Source organism: Rhincodon typus, chromosome 12, assembly GCF_021869965.1.
Source record: "Rhincodon typus isolate 14 chromosome 12, sRhiTyp1.1, whole genome shotgun sequence".
Taxonomy (NCBI): domain Eukaryota; kingdom Metazoa; phylum Chordata; class Chondrichthyes; order Orectolobiformes; family Rhincodontidae; genus Rhincodon; species Rhincodon typus.
The window spans coordinates 60,182,199-60,201,676 of NC_063343.1; the positions used below are offsets into that span (position 1 = coordinate 60,182,199).

At 41.2% G+C, this 19,478-nt stretch overlaps 1 protein-coding gene across 4 annotated transcripts in view; it reads right to left on the reverse strand.

Annotated features, from left to right (window-relative positions):
* LOC109927709 (prolyl 4-hydroxylase subunit alpha-2-like) overlaps positions 1 to 19,478 on the reverse strand; it is a 69,175-nt gene that overhangs the window by 45,101 nt on the left and 4,596 nt on the right. For all 4 annotated transcript variants that reach the window (XR_007263367.1, XM_048603769.1, XM_048603768.1 and 1 more), the window contains exons 2-5: positions 14,067 to 14,167; positions 4,537 to 4,633; positions 3,724 to 3,875; positions 1,178 to 1,315 (exon numbers count right to left, since the gene is read on the reverse strand). Coding sequence is in view for 3 of the 4 variants with exons in the window: in XM_048603769.1 (XP_048459726.1) it covers positions 1,178 to 1,315; positions 3,724 to 3,875; positions 4,537 to 4,633; positions 14,067 to 14,145 (466 nt within the window). In the remaining variant the exon portion in view is untranslated. The remainder of the gene's footprint in view (positions 1 to 1,177; positions 1,316 to 3,723; positions 3,876 to 4,536; positions 4,634 to 14,066; positions 14,168 to 19,478) is intronic.

The window sequence follows — 19,478 nt, forward strand, 5'->3', positions numbered from 1 at the left end:
GATGAAGGGCCTAGGCCCGAAACGTCAGCCTTCCTGCTCCTATGATGCTGCTTGGCCTGCTGTGTTCATCCAGCTCTGCACCTTGTTGTCTCGGTATAATAAAGCTATTGGATTTGAACATGGACAGGACTAACAGACAACTTGCCTGGAGCAACAGCATTTGTCCCCAATCTCTTTTCTCTGAAAATCATCTCATCAAAGTTTGACAGTTCTAAACCCACTGGAAAATGCTATCACCTTAAGTACATGGTACTAAAGAGAGAATTCCGAATCTACCACCCCTGTTTCCAGAAAAAAGTGACAGCAGCCAGCCATATCTGTGTAAGACCTCTGACTGGGCCTTCCATGTTGTGACTCCTTCTTCTGTCCTTCTCTGTCCAGCGAATGTGCGGCTGGCCTGTTAGTTGGCCACTTCCTGTTATAATTGCACCAAGACGCAAGGAGTGTCAGGGCTCGATAAGGATCCCAACGATGGTTTCCCAATGCTTGTGGGAATATTCAACTCTCAGAGACCACTAAAAGGCTAGAAATCACTAAATTTATTCTTCCCCTTTCTCTCAAGATGCCCCATATTTTGCTGCCATTTTCTTTTCAACATTTTTCACTACAGCATAGGAGGTTGAGGCGTGACCTTATTGAGTTTTATAAAATCATGAGGGGTATAGATAAGATAAATGGCAGGTGTCTTTTCCCTAGATGAGGGATTTCAAGACTAAGGGGCATATTTCTAAGGTGACAGGGGAAAGATTTATAAAAGACATGAGGGATAATTTTCTTACACAGAAGTGTGCGGAGCAAACTTTCAGAGCAAGTGGTGGATGCAGGTTCAGTTACAACAAGTTAGACAAGTGTACGAATAAGAAATGTTTGGAGGGATATGGGCCAAACGCAGGCAGGTGGAACTAGTTTAGTATGGGATTATGGTTGGAATGGGCTGGTTGGACCAAAAGGTCTGTTTCTATTCTGTATGACTGTATGACTCTACTGCTGAGATAAGGAAGTCCTCATTTTCTGGTTGTTACGCCAATGCATTGTAGTCTCAGGCTACCTAAGGTGGACACTTCTTTAGCAGCTTACTGATGCAATTTTCAATATCAGGTCAAAAGCCATTGCAAAGCTACAACTGAAAACGAATTGCACTTTCTACATTTTATTAACATCCTGTTCTTGCATGTACCTGGCAGCCTGCCCTTGGAAATACTTTCGGAATCCAGTCTGTAGGTGTCTTGCAAACGCATGAGGGCCTTCCCAGCTCCACTCTCATCTTCATCAGTGGGAAAGTTCTCCCTCTGGATCGAGAGATTAGCAATGAACGCTGTTCAGCAATGGAAAAGAAATAACGCTAAGAGAAACTCCAAAACTAAAAGTCAAAAAAATGTACAGTACACTTCACAGATGTCTCCTTTAACATACTGCTGCTCATTTGCTTGCAAAACAAGAAAACAAACTGTACATCCGTCCAGCTGTTACAAAGCAGAGTGAACCAATTGATCAATCATATAAACCAAGGTACCAAAGATTCAAACAACAGTTAAATTGACTGATGACAGCTGGTACTATCTCCGATTTCAGTTTCCCTGGGCCAGAAAACAAAAGGAGAAAATAAACCTAAAATTCAACTAGGCTTCTCATGTCTCACTGGTGCATAGAGCATCAACAGATACCAGAATTCTCAAATACCGCAACTGTAAACATAGTCAGCAGGACCTGGGAAATATCTGGAGGCAACCACTGGAGGCAGTTTGTGGATGTGGTCTGTTTAAAAGGCCGCCTGGGTGCTGTGGGACTTCTTCCCTGGTGGAATAAAACCAGGTCAGACTGTCCAGCCCTCACAAAACCCACATGTCCATCCATGCCTCCCCTATCCCTTATGATACTGGCCCCCTCAGTCAAAATATTTCTCCTCAAACAATCCTAAGACAGACTGTGCCTCTCTACACAACTCCTATGCCTCCTTCATGCCAGTCTATGCTATATTAGTGTCTATTCACCCACCCCAACTTACACTTTATAGAAGCAATGAACCTTGACATGACAGTTGTGTGTGTAGACAAAACAAAAAGCTTTGAAAAAAAAACCTAATCATTCATTAATAACTTGTTTGCCATGTTAAAAATATCCTCTTCCTGGACCCCAATAATGGCGTCAATCATTCAGTCCTTTAAGTTTCAATTGCTGAAGCTGTGGGAACTTGGAATCTCTTAACCTTGTTTAAAATGCATTGTGAAATTTACAGCAGAAATCAGCGAGCCAAATGCTGTCAATCAAGCAGGGGTTTAGCTGTTTCAAGAGACTAATGGATGGTTTGGTTCTCAGCAAAGAGAGTTTCTGCAAAGGAGCTGACCAGATTGTGAGAACTGGGTATGGATACTTGACTCAAAACAGCCCACACCTGTTAAAGGCCAAGGGGAATATCAGAAATGGATTAGGAATCCTGGCAACAATAATTATTAAAGGATTGCTGAATCATTCCGACTCAGTAAAAATGTAGGTTGTTATTTCTATTCATGTCTGCTTCCTTCTCTCTATCACTATTTCTTCCTTATTTTTCACCACTCATTGAAACTTCAATCTTAATTGATTGGCTCTTCCTCTGTTCTCTGCAAAGCACCTTGGGATATTTTCAGTATTAAAGTTGCTGCTAACTACATGTTGTTTTAAAATGACTATCCGGATCCTGAGAACATTTGTTGAGTGTCATGTACATTGTGAAATGCCTCACTATATTCACTAAATGTCTGAAGCAAAGTTATAAAATATACACTTTCAGCAGCAATTTTAACTGGAGGTGTCACTACAGCCGGAAGTAGGGGGAAACCATTCAGCCTATGGTAGTAGGGGAAGTCAGTGGCAAAGTCACTGGACCAGAAAGCTAGAACCCTCGGCTAATGTTCTGAGGACATGGGCTTGTATCCGACCATGGCAGATTTGAACTTTTGAAAAAACTGAAATAAGAAGTTAGCCTAGTGGAGACCATGTAAAAGGATATCTGGCTCAATTAAGAAGGAATTCCACCATCCTTGCCTGGTTTAGCTGATAATGTGACCCAGACCCACAGCAACATGGTTGACTATTAACCTGGGTCACCCGTAAAAAGTGAGGCTTGGGAAATTTTCCCCGTCAGGTCTCAAGTAAACAAATTGAACCCAAACCTAAATGGGAATAACAAGGAGGTTGGTTTCAGGGACCTAAACCGTAATGATTCTATGATTCTATTCTATGTTTCTATGATACATCTGTCAGTCAGTCAAGGGGGGTTTGTTTTAGGGGGATCATGGTGAGGGAGGGTGCTGGAAACCAGGGGCAGGGAAGATTCAAACCTTTCTCCTATTCATGCCTGAAGGTGCTCAAACTGGCCAACAACAAAACTTTCAAAATCAACTTAAAACCATGTTACATGGACATCACCAGGTTTTACTCAAACCTCTGATATTGGCTAGAATAAAGACTCCGTCTGTGGTCAAATGATGTAATTCGACCCAAATGCTTATATAGAGTGATGCCACTGACTCCCTACCACATGTTTGGCATGATTATAAGGGATCAAGGTCTATCCTAGTGTTCAACATTACATTGTCCACAAAGGAATTCTTAATTCCATAGTCTTAACAGAAATTAAAGCTATTATGCTCCACACAGTTGAACATGTTCCTAAAATAATGTACCCACTGTCTTCTCTTCAAACGAGTGAAATTCCCAACGGATAGCATTTCCATTACTTACCATCAGAAGTTTGCTGTAGAACCAAGCTCTCTAGTTTTAGCCATTCTGTGTTCAACCGCTTCATGAGTTTGTATGCATTCACTGGATGACCCAGATATCCTTCTGGGTCAGAAGTTGATATGTGTGTCAGTTGATTCAGCTTTTCAGCCCAACTGTTTATGTAACAGAAGGTATGATTAAGGATTGGAAACTGTAATTCCATTGTAATTGTATCCCACAGAAAGACTACTTTCTCTTTCTTGCAACCTGTTACGGACTGGACAGTGTGCTAGATCGGCCATTGATCATTGCAGCTTTGAAAAGGTGAAGGGGTGCTTAAAGCCCCCCCCCAATCAATTGCACTGTAGTACTGATTGCATAATTTATAAGTGGTCTTGAACGGTGAGACTGTTATAAGGCAGTAGACTTATTTCCATAGACTACTTCGTACTGGACAGGATGGAAATTAGCAATGAAGTGTAAAAGAATTTAAATTTATGTACCTTTGGTTAGTGTCTAATACACTGAGTGAAATGACATGCATTCAGATGCAGATGGAAAAGCTCCCTTTTCTCTACTTGAAGCTTCAACTTCAAGTAACTTACCTCAGGCGGTCTTTTAATTATGAATTTTATGAACTTTAAAAAATAGGCACTATAAGGTCATTCCTGTACATAACAATGAACACGGGTCCTATGATCAACACACACTGAAGGACCATCCTTTTACAATTACTTGCTAATAAGGGAGACTTTCATCAGGTTATAATGAAGGAAAACAGTAGCGTAATAATCATTTTACTGACAGAGGATTCAAACATATTGTAATCAGTACCTTTTAATTTCTGTTAATTTACTCTCTTCTGCCTTTATATATTCTTTCAGAGATTTCACCAGGTCTTTTTCAATGTAAATCAAGTCCGTCATCTGACCTGAAAGGAGAGAAATATTTTGAATAGTCTTTTTTTGAAGAATGTTTATCATTATGAAGTGAAGTTTCATTATTAAAAATTGTAACTGGGCTCCAAGCAACTGGTTGAATTTTACAAGAATGAGAAACAGCCTTCTTTTTAAAAGTGAATCAAACCAGCAGCTGATAAGATGACTGAACATTTGCATCCTTGTACTTTAGAAATTCCAAAACCATTAAAATGGAGTTAATTGGTCCAGAAAACTTCAAAGGCAATATTCATGGAGGTGTATAAAAGACCTAATCTCCTGAACCACTCACAAAACATCCAGACAATCACCCATGTCTTCAACTAGGTGACGGGCAAGTTATCAAACAAAATTGTTATGAACTTTGGGATTGTGGTTGAGAAAAATAAATTGTTCAGCCATATTCTAATCAAAGCAGAGATCTGGAATCAACTTGCCATGAACATATTTAAACCATTCAGCTTATGGCAGTAGGGAGAGGCAGTGCTGTAGCGGCAATGTCACTGGACCGGGAAGCAAGAATCCCAGGCTAATGTTCTGGAGACATGAGCTTATATCCCACTATGGCAGATTCGAATTTTGGGATAAAAACTGAAATAAAAGGAGACAGTGTAAAAGGCCAACCGGTTAGTCGGTGAGAGGGATTGTGAGATGAGCCAACTAACTCTTGCTTTTGTGTTGAAGGAACAGCTTTTCTCGAAGCATCAAAACTGTGGAATCAAACAGCACAATAAACAGGCAGGACCCAGACTGTCACACACTCTCTGTCTCCCCCCTCTCCCCATCTGATTGAATGTTTGAGCCTTGCTTGTTGTTTGACCATCCATGTGCTGCAAATTTTTAATTATTAACCCAGCAGCTACTGTTTCCAAGAAAAGATAAACTTTCAACACAAAATTGAGAGATCACCATGCCCACTGTGAAATCAGTCCTGTCATCGATTTACAAGACCTGTACACCATTAAATTTTATTGACGACATAGTGTGGAGCTGGAGGAACGCAGCAGGCCAGACAGCATCAGAGGAGCAGGAAAATTGGCGTTTTGGGTTGGGACCCTTCTCCAGCTCCACACTGTGTTATCTCTGACTCCAGCATCTGCAGTTCTTGCTATCTTTGACTAAATTTTATTGAAGTTCTCTTAGATTGCAGGTTGATTTTGTGTGTGTATGAACAATCGAATGCATGTGTGCTGGAGATTTGAAATGTTTATCGGTATTCTTACCTAGATTGGGTGTTAAGTACAACAATCACTATATTTTTCTTTTAAAAAAAGGAAACCTGTCTTCTGTGTCTTTTACAGTCTCAGGACTTAGTTAAATAGTCTCTAAATTATCAATTCTATTAGTTAAAACAAAAATCTGTTATGTATAAAGAGGGGAGTCACTTTACTCCTCCTCACCTGGTGCGTAGGATCACTGTGTTTCAATTTTTAAAGGTTTTGGATGCATATTAAAATATAATATAATTGGTGGAAGCCATGACTTTCTTGCATCTAGTAAACAACAAAACTACCAAGCTCAGGCATGGCTCATGCCATGAGCTCAAGGATGACCCACATGCAGCCCCCTCAAAGGTTTTCTATAGGTGGCCAGACCCTTCACCCTCATCCTGAAAACCCCCTCTCACCATTGGAAATTTAATCCAAAGAAGATCAACTTGCCTCTGGCAAGAAGGTTCTCGGCGTATCTGACCTCTCCAAATGCAAACATCTTCTGGGGTCAATGTGCTCCTTTGCTGAGCAGGATTTCTCCACCCCAGCTGTAAACTATGGAGCACAGTAAGACATGGTGGGAGGGAGAGCAAGAAGAAAATCTATTGAGGGTACTTTTCTGGCATGGGTGAGGGAGCCTACTGCATCATTTGGGATCAAGAAGAACAAGGCATAAACAGAGCTTTGAATGCTGCTGACATCATTGGCCCTAAAATCCCTTCTTTTGCAGCCTCTATGTCCAAAAGTGTAGGTATCAAGGAGCTGACCAGCAGTGTCTGTGTCAGGAAGATGCAACACACAGTAGTGGTGGGGGACAACATGGTAGGATGTGCAGAGAGAAAGGACCCTGTAAGCCTGCGATCAGTACAGCACATCTGTGTGTGTGTGTGTGTGTCTGTGTGTGTGTGTGTGTGTGTAATTTTCTTTCCCTTTAAAGGGCCTCATGTAGGACAGGTTCTACAGGCCATCACTCACAGGTTGAGTCACTTACTCCGTCCAACCCAAGTTTTCTTCTCCATTGCGCACCTTCAATTTCCAGCACCAGAGAAGGCCACATTGAGCTCTCATCAGCTAGTCGTTTCCAGCCTCTACCTCAAAATGCCAGCAAGCTCTGAAACATCAGATTCTGTTCCTGGTAGCTCTTCCTGCAAACCCCAGACGCTTTGTACTTTCCTAGGACCCTGCCAACCTATCCACATGTGCCTACACCTGCCCAAATTTCCTTCACAGTCCCTAGTATATGTGGTAACTGTGCCAGATGCGGTCATACACTCCTGGATGTATCCTCCTCCCACATGACCCCCTTCCCATCCATGCTTTATTATATCCTCCCATGCAAATACTATTGCCCCCATTCACAATTTTCATTACTCTTAATCCCAGCCTGTAGTTCCTATCCTGAAGGCCAATGCGCAGAGCCTCATTCTCATGGCCTGCTCTTGCTTCCTGCCCCCTACACTTTGCCCTTAGTTTCTGCAAACAAAGCTGAAGGACTGACCGTGGCCCACCCCCTTGAGAGGGCTGACAGGTCAGCCCCATCAGGTTCCGACATGATGGCTGCACATTTCCCTGGCCACATCATTCCTTCCCCACTTGGACCCCAACTCTGAATTTACCATCAGAGTGACCCACTCCCCAGACTGCAGAGGTATGAACCTCTGATTATGGTCACCCTGACCAGATGCCTGACTGTAGCCAGTCCTCTGACCTGGTACTGGAGACTGCCCTTGACTAACTCTGTTGGGTGCCTCCATAAACATCAGAGGGCTATGCCCCTAAGGCTTGGAGATATGACTGCTTGGTCACTGCACATGCAGGCAGCTGGCACATGGTGCAGGATTAATATTGACATAGCAATATGCTGTACAGCAAGATGTCCACCCCTTGACTGGGGTCTGCTGACCAGCAATGCTAGCTTCCCAGTTGTGTGTGACTGTGCTAACTGGCACGGCAAATCAAGGCACAAATGTTGCGACTGTACAGCTAGCGGCTAAGTAAATAAGTGCTAAGAGAGCAAGTAAACAACCTTGAAATGCAACCTGATCCAATCCTTGAGCTAGCTTTGTGTCTTTACATGCAAAGTGTCCCCTCTGGTAGATGCTGGTGTACCTGCAATCTAAGTTTGTGTTTCCAGTACGTCCTGCCTGGCTTTTGGAAAGGTAACGTGACAGCTGTGATGTGTTCGCACATGCAGGATGCCAATGTATGTGGATAACATACGTAAGCAACTGGTGCTGATTGAACATGCCCTGTGCTGCAGTTTGTTCTTATACAACACAGCAGTTGTTCAGAGCACATGGTGAGCTGAATCTGCCAACTACCTGTTTTTGTTTCCCTGTCAGGTTTTCTTGACCTCTAGCCAGTTTGGCAAGGTTTGGTGAGATAGAAAGCTGAGTGTTAATGAGGCGTGTTGGGCTGTAAACAAAAAGAATAATTAAGCACATTACCCCAATGGAGGAAGATTGCAGACCTCTGAGATGCACAGGGATCTGGATATCCTCATGTATAAATCACATAATGTCAGTGTACAGGTACAACAAATAATTAGGAAAGCTAAGTGAATGTTATCATTGATTGTACAAGAATTGAATACAAAATTAGGTAGGTTGTTTCTCAGTTACCCAGGGCACTGCTGAGAACGCATCTACAGTATTGTATGTAGTGTTTATTCTGGAACTTATTCGAGGAAGAATGTAATGTGTTGGGGGTTGTTTTCAGTAAAGATTTACTGGATTAGTCAGTGGAATGGAGGGGGTGGGCAGTTATCAGGAAAGGTTGGATAGGCTTATATCTGCCAGAATACAGAAAAATTAGAGGCAACTTGGATTAATGCGTAAGATCCTAAGGGTTTTGACTTTGCAGATGCGGAGGGGATGTGTTTTCTTCTTGGAGAGAATTTCAAACAGAGGTTACATGCATTTCTTTTCTCTGAGAGGGCTTTTGGAGATTTCTCCCTAAAATGACAGTGGAAGCAGAGTCATAGAGTCATACAGCACAGAAACAGATTGGTCGGTCCAACTCGTCTGCGCCGACCAGGCACCCCAATCTGACCTAGTCCCATTTGACAGCATTTGGCCCATATCCTTCCAAACTCTTCCCATTCATGTACCTATTCAGATGCCTTTTAAATGCTGTAATTGTACCAGCCTCCACCACTTCCCCTAGCAGCCCATTCCATACACACATGACCCTCTGCATGAAAAAGTTGCCCCTCAAGTCCTTTTGAAATCTTTCACCACTCACCTTAAACCTATGCCCTCTAGTTTTAGACTCCCCCCACCCTAGGAGAAAGACCTTGGCTATTCACACTATCCATGCTCCTCATGATTTTATAAATCTCTGTAAGGTTATCCTTCAACTTGTGATGCACCAGGGAAAAAAGCCGCAGCCTATTCAATCTCTTCCAATAGCTCCTTGAATATTTTCAAGACAGAGGTAGATAGATTCTTGTTAAGCAAGGGGGTGAAAGTTTATGTGGAATAGGTGGAAATGTCTATTCGCGATTAAAATCAGATCTTACTGAATGGCAGAGCATACCTGAGGGACAGAATGGCCAACTTCTGCTCCTAATTCATATAAAAGAAGATTTAGCAGAAGTGTTGAGAATCATGAGGGAGTCAGAACAGAACAGATAGGGAGAAACTGGACTGCAATGTGAGGGGCCGAGAACCATAAGACATAGATTTATAGTGATTGCCAATGTTTAACCTGAAGTCTTCAGACTTTGATGGGTCTGCAGTCAATGTTGAGGATTCCCAGGGCAACTCCGTCCTGACTGTGTACCACTGTGTTGCCACCTCTGCTAGGTCTATTTTGCCAGTGAGACAGTGGATGGTGATGCTAGGTCTGGGACATTGTCTGTAAGGTATGATTCCGTGAGTATGACTATATCAGGCTGTGGACATCTTTCCTGATTTTGGTACTAGCCCCCATATGTTAGTAAGGAGGGCCTTGCAGGGTTGACAGGGCTGTTTTTATTACCGTCGTCTTTTCCAAAGCCTAGGTCTATGCCAGGTGGTCCGTCCAGTCTCATTTCTTTGTTAAGACTTTGCAGCCTTTGATGTAACAGAGTGGCTTGATGGCCATTGCAGAGGGTCAACCACATTGCTATGGGTCTGAAGTCATATGTAGGCCGGTACAGGTTAAGATGGCAAGTTTCCTTCCTTGAAGGATATTAGTGAACCAGATGGGTTTTTCGAAACAATCCGCAATAGTAGTGCGGGCTTGAGCAGGTTCTTAATTCTAGGTATCTTTTATTGAATACTTTTATTGTTGGGATTTGAACCTGGGTTCTAGGGGATTAGCTGAGTTTCTGGAGTAATAATCCAGCAATAACACTTCTAGGCCATTGCCTGCCTATGGACACACAGACTAAGAAGTTGGCCTTATGTAGATATTCTAGACTTTGCTTTGAAAGAGATCCCCATAAGGCAAACTTGATGTACGATCTCCCTGCCCTTACATTGCTTTCTTCTCCCATAGCAAATGAAGTGCCAGTATCTTACTGTAGCCACAGCATTTTTATTAAAACCATCAATCTGTGGACCATGAGGGAGCTTCCTCATTGAATGCAAACAGCAAGCAATATGCAATGTGCACCCCAAATTGTGGCCATTTTGAAAGGTGATTTTGTTTTGCTTTAACAAGTTCCCACATCAGGCATTTTTACATGACTCAACACAAAACCTCCCTTGGATCCGTGAGCATTCTCAGATCAGCCATGACCTCATTAAATCGCAGAATGGACTCAACGGGCTGAATGGCCTACTCTGCTCCCACACCTTATGGTCTATCAGGAAGTGTTCTTATTTTTAAAAAAGAATCTGCAGAACCTTGATGAATTTGAGACAGATAAATTCGTAAAGTTTGATTAATTGAAAGTAAGTCACAAACATGTCCTTTTTGTCACAGTATCAATCTGTCACTTCTCTCCTATGTGATATCATTTACTGAAATCACACTTTGAAAAAAACACGGAGCTATTTGCTCATCATATTGATGTATCGTACTCAGCTTCTCAGTGGATTAACAAGTATGCACGCAAAAGCTTTTAAAATCTATTATTGTCCTTGCATCCAAAAATTCCACCTTATTCATTACAGGCTCCCGCAAACAAGTGTAATTAATAAAAACTTTCAGTGGTGAATATTTCATCGTGGGAGTGTGGGTAGATCTGTGTGTGGAGGGTAGTGGTAAGGCTGGGAGGGGGATGTTGATACCATTGTAATGTCTTTGAAGCTGCACTAATGAATACAGAGACTTACTGAAATGACTCCACAAAGGCCAGTATCCAGTCACCAAGTCACCCTTTATTTACATGTGGAACGTCCCTATCACTGATCCAGCTCCTTCAGAGCCAGCTGTCAGAATGTCTGAACCTCTTCTTTTTGTCTGTCAGCCAGGTCTCCCTGATTGGAACTGTTAATCTGGTCCAATCAGGGAACTCATATTCTATAAGGTCCACCTGACTGACCTTGTTACACTTACCTTGTGATGAAGGTCTTTATGCTTCGATATTCTACACCCATTTGTAAAGGTTTTAACAAATTCAGGTGAACTGAATGTAAAAAAAAATCTGTAGAACAATAAAACAGAAACTTTTGTCTTGCAGAGACAGCTGTGATTCTATGCTGAAAAGGCACCTTTTCTTGTCACAAAAATGCCTTTTCATCTGGAAACAGCCTTGCTGAGACAGTGGCTTGGACAATGGGGCAAGATGTTCTTATCTCATGGAGCTCTCTCAATATTAGTCATACGTTTCGATACAAAGCTCTCAAAATTGGTTGCAAGAAGCTGGATTCAGACTCCTTTTAAATGTGAAACACATGAGTTTTTATTTAATTTCTCTGTTGGAAGTACTGAAAGGCTGCCAGCCAGACAAGTTCCAAGATTGGTTTCTTCGAACATGGTTTGGAGCGACTTGTGTTACTCTATACAGTGCTGAGCTTTGAAACAGCACCATAAAAATCCAGGAGAGAAACTTCAACATCCCTGCAGTAGCGTGACTGGTCAGTGTTTCCAGCTCATCTGAAACTTTCATTTACTGGGATCTTAATTAAATAAGTCTGGAATAAGGTCTAGTATCAGCCATAAAACTACAAGGTCGTTATGCAAAGGCCAACTGGTTCTCTAACGTCGTTCACGAAACAAAACTAGCCACTTTAGCCACTCCGACATTTGTTGTGGATCGTGAGTCGTATGACGTGATTGCCTCTGAACTAGCCAAGCAAGTCACTCTGTCATTTTAAAATTGCTATGATGACTGCAGAGTCATAGAATCATAAAGATGGAAAGCAGGGAAACAGACCTTTTATTCTGACTCATCCATGCTGACTGTATATCCAAAATTAATCCAGTTCCATTTGCCAGCATTTGGCCCATGTCCCTCCAAACTCTTCCTATTCATATACCCATCCAGATGCCTTTTAAATGTTGTAATTGTGCCAGCCTCCACAACCTCCTCTGGCAGTTATTTCCATGCACACACCACCCCCTGCATGAAAAAGTTGCCCCTCGGTCCCTTTTAAATCTTTCCCCTCTCACCTTAAACCTATGCCCTCTAGTTTTGGACTCCCCTACCCTGGGGAAAAGACCTTGGCTATTCACCCTATCTATGCTCCTCGTGATTTTATAAACTTCTATATGGTCACCACCACTGCACCCCCAACCCCCCCACCCAGCCCCCTACGCTCCAGTGAAAAATGTCCCAGTCTATTCTTATATCTCAGACTCTCTATTGTCGGCAACATGCTGGTAAACCTTTTCTGAATCCTCTCTCATTTAATAATATCCTTCCTATAGCGGGATGACTAAAACTGCACACAGTACTCCAGAAGGGGCCTCAACAACGTCCTGTAAGTTTTTGCCTGTAACATAATAGACAACAAACAAAATTTGCTTCTGTTGGTACTCTTTCCTGAAACAGAAAAAGGAATTGCTGCCCAAAGAATGAAAATTTATGATGACAACCCCAACTTTGTGAGCAAAATAAGATGTCTTCAAAAGGATTATTCCTCTGGAGGCCATTTCAAAAAAGGTGTCTTGTATCTTCACATTTTATACTCTTGTTCCTTTGACTTTCTTGGCAAACAGGTTCTGGAGTTCATTCCTGAATGACTGTTTTAAACATTAATTGAGGTGAACGATGGGTCTTGGACAGGGGTGATAGAGGAGTAGATGAAGAGAAGGAATTCTCAAAAATGTAAATGGCAATTTAAGGAAGGTTAAGATATCTGTGCAAGGTCAAAAATCTTATCTTGAAATGTTATTTTGAACCTTGCCAGAGCAGTTATTCATCGCAGCACAGTCAGAAAATATCATATTACTCATGATGCAGCTCTTTGCGGATCTGAACGTTACCAGCAGACCAGAGAGAAGCAGAGGCAGAGGGAAGCAGAGAAAAATTAGAGCCTGTCTTTGGGACAAAAGATAGTCGTAACAATTACTGATTTGACATGAACATAACCCACATAACAAAAGGTGTCTCATATATGTATATACTGGGGGCAGTATTGACGCAGATGATAGTCAGGCATTCCCATGTCCACAGAAAACAAACAGGGGGTGGCCTACTTTCTGCTAAAGGACTCCACTTTGAGATTTGCCAAAAACAAGGGAGAGTTTGTGCTGTGCACGCTCCAATTAGTTCTCAGGCTTTAAAGTAGCCTGACCAGCTACGTGTTGAAGACAAGGCACATTTTTCACTAAACAGAACGTGGGCCCACGAGGAACTGTTGTGCTTGGTTTGGTTCCACAGCACTGTTATGGGTCACTCACAATGCAGGCTCAATCCCTGTCCCAGACATCTCTTCGTGCACTCCCATGATTTAATGCCGGCCACTGTTTATGTCTGACCCAGTGTTCTTGCTCTGGATCCAACACTTGAGCAATCATTGGGATAGAGTGGGGTGTATTCATGGTCCAATTTAAAATGATGGCCTTAAGGACATCAGATAGGATTTCCAAAACCCTAACACCTCTCTTCGAATCAGTGGGGATGAAGACAATGTAGAAAAGTCTACAACTAAATATGGAAATAAAAATGAATTTTAGTTATGACTGTGAGGGATTCAGCATATCAATATCTTTCTGCTAATGCTTAACATCATCATCAGCTCTGGTGTGAGCTAACAACAAAGAAGACCACAGACATCACCGACAACATCAATGGACTGCAGTATTTCAACAAAACCATGAACATTCCATTATGTCTTACCTATTGATGTGAAGAATTCAGCCTGTGTTTGCGAAATATAGCACCAGAACGCCAACAGATATAGAGCCAAATGTTTCATCTTCAAAAATTGTAGAACAGATCTAAACAATTAAAATATGGCATCATTTGAAAATCGACAATAAATATTGAGGTATTTCCATGTAGATCAGAGTCACATCTTTGCAGAACAAATTATGAGGCAAGCCCGGTTGTTCAGACATTAAAATGATTTGCTTTCAATGGAACAGGTTCAAAATGGTTCCAGGTGCAAAACTTCTTTTAAAATTCTGGTCCTGAGGTAATTACACTGTTTTCTTAAGAAATATCTGGCTGTTCCAATGAATCAACAATGCCTTGGTAAATATTGGTCCCTCAACTAATACTAATACAATAAATTACCTGTTTATTTCTCAAAATGCTATTTACCAGATTTTGCTTTGTACAAATTTGGTGTTGCATTTCCTATATTACAACAGTAAGTGCACTTTGAAAGTATTTTGTTGATTAGAAATCAATTTGGGATGTCCTGTTGTCATTGAATATATACTGTAAAAATTCCTTCTTATCTGTACTAGGAAAGAAAGCTGGTTAATAGCTCTCACAATCACACATGCACCCTCTCTTTCAGGTAAAACCAAACGTTTTAGTTGCAGCTCTGAGCTGGCTTATGCACATTTCCATCACACTCACTCCCAGGAAAAGTGAATGTTACCATTGTCCAGCATCTGTTTTGAAACCTGTACACTCTCACTACTGATAGACAAGCATCAGTACTTATAGTGAATGCCAAATGTCTCAGCTACTCATTCATTCAGATGCACAGTAAGCAGAACACAATGTATTACTTACTGAATTGATTCGGGATTGGCAAATCTTATATGTGGCATGCACTTTTCTCTCTGTATTACACTACTTTCCTGTTTCACTTGATCACACTTCAGGTTATCCTGTAATGCACTTTGTGAATAATGCCATAGGAGATCTACTGGGTGCCTTAAGCTATTGACTAAAGTTCACCAATAAATAAAGAATCATGTGACAATTCAGAAAGTTCACTGCTTTCTTTTTGTATAAACAGAAACTTCTTTTGATAGAGGTAGCAGTAAATGGGAGAGGAATTTTCTCATCACAAGCGTAATGTCAGATTTGTGAATCCTTTAATCTTAAAATTAATCTTGAAGGCAGACATCTGGTCAATATAGAATCACAGAATCATTATGGTGTGGCAAGAGGCTATTCAGCACATCACGCCTGCAGCAACTCTACTGGCTCATGCCAATCTCCTGCTTTTACCTATATCCTTGCATTCTATTATAATCCAAATAATCAGCCAATTCCCTCTTGAATGCCTCAAGTGAACCTGCCCCTACCACATTTGCAGGCAACGCATTCCATAGCCTAACTACTCACTTTGTGAAAAAGTTTTCTCTTGTATCACCCTTGCTTCTTTTGTACATCATTTTAAATCTATGCCGTCTCATTCTTGCTATCTTTACAAGCAGAAACAGCTTCATTCCATTTACTCCGTACAGCCTGATCATGATTTTCAAAACATCAATCAGATCTCCGCTCAGCCTTCTCCTCTTCAGGGAGCACTTCTTCAATCCTCCCTCATGGCTGAAGGTTCTCAAATCTGGAATCATTCTAGGAAATTGAAGGAAGCGGAGTATGCTATTCTTGAGTCTGTTCCATCATGCAAATAGATACAGCCGATCTATTTCTTAACTTACCATTTATTTGTCTTGGCTTTATACGCTGTAACAGCCATACATAATAAGAACAAATCAACTTCAGTTTTGAAATCTCTTTTTATGACTTGGTCTCAACAGCTTTTTGAGAGAAGGCAACTGCATATTTAGACCATACTTTGTATAAAGAATTGCTTTCTGGTAGTACCCTGCTTGGCTGTGCGACATCACCTTGTTGTGGATTCCCCTAGTAGAGGAAAGAAGTTTCTATCTGTTTACCTGTCAAGTCCTATCATCATCCTAAACATCTCACACCCCTTTTCTCATGAGAGAGAAAAATTAACACGAAATTTCCTCATATTTTTAACCTTTTTTTAAATCGCTGGTATCGCTGAACATAGAACAGAGAGTACAGAAAGAGGCTATTCAGCCCACTGCATTCGCCTCTGCTTCACAGCAGGTCAGCACGTCACCCTGTGCAGCCATTCCCCCTCAGCTCTACAGATTTTCTCGAAGAAAAATATCCAATTCTCTCTTGAAAACCATCACTGAATGAGCTTTCAGCACACTGCCAGCCTGTGCATTCCAGAACCTAACCACACCTTCAAATAATTCCAATAAATTGGTTAAACATAATGTCCCTTTCAAAAACCTTGCTGACTTTTCCTGATTACCATGAGTTTTATAGAACATAGAACATAGAACATAGAACATTACAGCGCAGTACAGGCCCTTCGGCCCTCGATGTTGCGCCGACCTGTGAAACCAATCAGAAGCCCATCTAACCTAAACTATTCCATTATCATCCATATGTTTATCCAACGACCATTTAAATGCCCTTAAAGTGGGCGAGTCTACTATTTTTGCAGGCAGGGCATTCCACGCCCTTACTACTCTCTGAGTAAAGAACCTACCTCTGACATCTGTCCTATATCTATCACCCCTTAATTTAAAGCTATGTCCCCTCGTGCTAGCCATCACCATCCGAGGAAAAAGGCTCCTACTGTCCACCCTATCTAATCCTCTGATCATCTTGTATGTCTCTATCAAGTCACCTCTTAACCTTCTTCTCTCTAACGAAAACAGCCTCAAGACCCTCAGCCTTTCCTCATAAGACCTTCCCTCCATACCGGGCAACATCCTGGTAAACTCATTGCAAAATCTAACCGGTTATCATAAATATCACCTCTATACCTCAGAATTACAAGTTGAACCTAATCATCCCTAAGAATGAGCTTGGTTATTAAGTGAATGAACTCAGCAACTACAGCTTACACCAATGTGATAAATAATTATAAGAACAATCTCTCGGCAGGAAAGATGGGTTATGTCACTGGGGCTCTAAACAAAGCAGCACACTTGCAACGATCAGCTGTTATAGATAGGGGAGGAAAGCCCAACTTTGAAAATAGCTTTAATGGGGTTGACATTGAAGGAAGTATGACCAATAATGGACACAGAAGATGGTAACTTCTCCTAAGATGCTAGATCAGGTTCGTATGGTACACTGAGAGTGTCCATCTCCTGATTGCAGGAGGTCTGGGTTCAAGTCCCACCTGCTCCAGAGTTGATTGACAAAGTTGATTACATGAAACCTGGATTGGAAATATCGCAGATTTTGTTTTACATGCAGGCCTGGATTGTAAAATTTAGCTTTAAAAATCAATCACTTTCATTAAGTCGACAAAGTCAATTCATCCATTTTAAAGTCTAACATCTGGCTTCCTGCAGCCCTTTCACATTCTGCAACTCTTCTTTATTAACTATATTATTGATTTTGTTATTTAAAGCCTGTCATGAACCAGACAATTGTTAAGTGATGGACCTTGATTAAATTATAACTAATGAATTGATGCGATATATTATCATTGAAAGGACTGAGTTAATACGTTATAAAGCTTATGCTTCTAAAAACTGCAGAACAGTATGATTGTTATTCTTCAAACTCGCTAAGTTCCAGAAAATGCCAAAACCTCGCCAAAATAAGATTCATTGTTTAGTCCCATCAAGATTAACGAGTAAAGAAAGCTAATGTCTTGTACTGATTAAATATTTGAAAGATTATTGCACTAATTAGCAAACAGGTAGCAGAAGGTTAAATATCGAACTGTGTTTAATGCATTAAAAAATAAATCAGTAATTACATTAGAAAGATTGAGGACAGCACAGTGGCTCAGTGGTTAGCACTGCTACCTCACAGCACCAGGGATCCAGGTCCTATTCCACCCCAGGCAACTATCTGTGTGGAGTTTGCACATTTTCCCTGTGTCTGCGTGGGTTTCTTCCTGTGCATCAGTTTCCTCCCAAAATCCAAAGATGTGTAGGTTTGGTGGATTGGCCATACCAAATTGCCCATCGTGTCCAGGGATGTGCAGGCTAAGAGGGTTAGCCACGGAAAATGCGGAGCTATGGGGACAGGGTGGGAGAGTGGGTCTGAGTGGGATGCACTTCAGAGGATCTGTGTGGACTCGACGGGCGAAATGGCCTGTTTCCACACAGCAGGGATTCTAAGGTTTATTTCAAAACTGTAAAGCTATATTTGCTGCATGAAGTATGTGCACTTAGAATAAGTGGGAGAGATCTTCAAACTCCGATTAGCCTTTAAAGTTTATTATGACCTTATGAAGAGCCAAAGTCTAAAGATACTATATGAAGAGTAGACTGTGTACAATCACGTAAGTGTTAGAGGAAAAGAATTCTATTTAACTTCTGCTTAAGACTAGGATCGATTAAATTAATCCCTCATTAGAAATTGACCAATTGTCATGTTACAACAGGCCTAACTCTGACATAAAGTAATTTCCATTTTGGGGATTAAAGTTGAGTTCCTTGCTAGTCACAAAATGAAGATCTCCCAGGCCAGAATTCCTAGAGAAAATCTGTGTAAGATAGCATTGAAGACTCCTAAGACAGCATTCCAATGGGACAATTGGCAAAGAAATAGTTCACAAATGTTACACTTCTGCTGACAGGTTACCTGCAAGGAATGGTGAAAAAGTTTTCAAGTTGACATAGTATATCTTTGCTTTTATTAAATACCTGTGAAGATATACCATTCAAGAGTCCTGCCTTTTAAATTATAGTGACTTGACATAACCGAAATAAGTTAAATAAGTTGGATAATAATGTAAAAAAATTCTCTAATTCAATATGTCCTAGATTCACATTCTTATATTGAGAATCTCCTGGAGTGTTGTCACCAGCATGAGGAGTATGAAAAGTGATCTGTGAGCACGTTCATGTTCTACATTAGAATCAGTAACAGCAAGCGTCCTAAATAGAATAGGCACTTGCAATCACTCGTACAACGGAATATTTGATCCATCGAAAACAGTAGAGTGATGTATGTCTGGTAACTGATCTTGATGATGTCTTCACAACAAACTATCCACCATAATGGTAACTACCTTAATCTTCTATTTCCAACCAACACTCCATTATCTCTCATTCACACAATATAATGCTCCTACTCCCACATGTTGTATTGTTTATAACTGAATGACGCAACATCATGAAATTTTATTTGCAAATGATATTTCCAAGTAATGTTTAAAATACCATATAGTTACATTTCCCATCCCCAGAATGTGAATAACTCAGCATATCAATAAATGTGTTTCAGAGATAGTAGAGATGCATTTCTGAAAAAGGGTCTAGGCCTGAAACGTCAGCTTTCCTGCTCCTCTGATGCTGCTTGGCCTGCTGTGTTCATCCAGCTCTACAC